Source organism: Trichinella spiralis, assembly GCF_000181795.1.
Source record: "Trichinella spiralis strain ISS 195 chromosome Unknown Scfld4353, whole genome shotgun sequence".
NCBI classification, from domain to species: domain Eukaryota; kingdom Metazoa; phylum Nematoda; class Enoplea; order Trichinellida; family Trichinellidae; genus Trichinella; species Trichinella spiralis.
Genome location: NW_003531292.1, coordinates 1 through 1847, shown reverse-complemented (window position 1 = coordinate 1847; position 1847 = coordinate 1). Strand labels below are relative to the sequence as shown.

Below are 1847 nucleotides of genomic sequence, written 5' to 3'. Positions count from 1 at the left end.
CTAATTGAATGCAATATTCAAAAATTTCCATAAAAATACCGGAATAATTGTTGTTCCAACGATTCAACGCAAAGCCAAGACTGGCAGTTATGCTCACGACCGTGGGATTCGGCAACTGCGCATGAGTGTTAGCCGACAAGTGCACAACAGCGCTGTTGCTGATAAATTTCATAATCATACAAATATCATCCGGTACAGGCTGGAACATCAACGGACTCTAAATAATAAATTGAAATAATTGAAAATTGAAACAACAAAATGAAGAAATGGTCAAACAAATTGTATAAAAAATATAATAAATACAATTGTCATTATAGATTGGCGAGGTGTATGCGGTTCGGATAACAGTTGAGCAGGAGTTTTGACCAAAAATTTCGAATCTGATTTTCCCAATGCCTTTGAACAGAAAAATTTTCATGCTCCCACTTTGAAAATGTGGAAAAATAATTTTCTCTCTAAATCAAAACACGGGCAAACCTTTTTTGATCATTGGGATCATCGAAGCTGGACAAATCGACCACTCCTTCATAAGTTAAATAGTAGAAAAACATTTGTAGCTCGAACTGCTTCCGGTCCTCGCTGTTTGTAACCAAAAATCAAATCAATCCACTGATGCAACTGGCAAGAGACTAGATCTGATTCCAAAGCCTGTTGAAAAGTAACAAAATGTAAAACAATTGACCACAGCTGTGCAATTGTGTGAACTGAGAAAAAATTCTCTGGTATAAATTAGAACGTGAAGTATTATTTATTATTTGATTCAAAAACCAACAAACAATCCATGTGGACGTATGTGGCAAAATACTTGCAAAGAGAATGATGATATCACATAACAGAAATATCACAAATTATAAAGAGGAGAAATAAAAAATAAAAGTGCAGAAACTGCTTTAATAAATATATTTCAATTTGCACAATATCTGAAAATCCATATTGCAAAACAGTGCAAAACATATATTAAGAAAAAGAAATTAGCGTCATGTCACATTCACATGCAAATGTTATACTGTTACAACTTTACTCTTTATTGAAAGAAAATATTTTTTTCCTCATATGTTCTCTCACGCCCAATTTTGTAAATTTTTGCAACACACAACAGAATTGTTTTTGCACATCTAAGCTCTCCCCTCATTGCTTATTGGAAGCCTGCATTGGATCGTGCGTCACAAATGATGAAATGAAATGTACAATTGATTCACTGACTGACTGACTGACTGACTGATATCAGCCGTTGCACTCACATCAATGCCAATGTGAAAAGACTTCATCTTCCACTACAAGCTAGGATTTTCATTTCGGTACAGTATTTCACTGCATGAACAAGTTGCAAAAACGACCCTCGCTCGGTGGCAAAAAAATTTTAAATTTACAACAAAAGAAAGCAGCTCCTGAATTGTGCAAAATTGAATGCAATTGCAACAGTGTAAGCAACAGTGTGGGCTTTTTAACCGTCGCTTTTTTGATTGACAAGCTGTCAAACGACCATGACTACCGCGTCGGTTGGAAGAAGTCAGTAGATTGCTCTTGTCTAGACATGTAGGCCGTGGGAAAACGTAATCACTTTGTCAATAACAATTGTACACGAAATTATTAATTTTTTCATCAACATGGAAATTCAACCAACCAGCATACACAACAAACAACAAGTATACACAAGTTACGGTTGCTGAAAATGCATTTTGAAAAGTGAATTCATGGATGCAAATGTGCAAAAAGTGCGTGTTATGTTTTCCGCAAAGTTACGTTGTGACAAAAACTAAATGAAAAAAAAAGACTCGAGCTTATATAAAAATGCAACCGAACAATTTGTGCTATTAGTGAAAAATCAGCAAATCACAAGGCTTTTT

General features: G+C 35.0%; 1 protein-coding gene across 1 annotated transcript; it reads right to left on the bottom strand.

Moving 5' to 3' along the window:
* Nucleotides 1–39: 39 nt before the first annotated feature.
* On the bottom strand, nucleotides 40–1268 carry Tsp_13392a (neurobeachin protein; the record flags this gene model as incomplete). The annotated part of the gene is made up of 5 exons (XM_003367391.1): nucleotides 1208–1268; nucleotides 550–704; nucleotides 470–523; nucleotides 304–396; nucleotides 40–217 (listed from the first exon to the last, which is right to left on the bottom strand). Coding segments are annotated over exons 1-5 (541 nt in total), but the record flags the coding sequence as incomplete, so codon positions are not given.
* Between the last annotated feature and the right edge of the window lie 579 nt (nucleotides 1269–1847).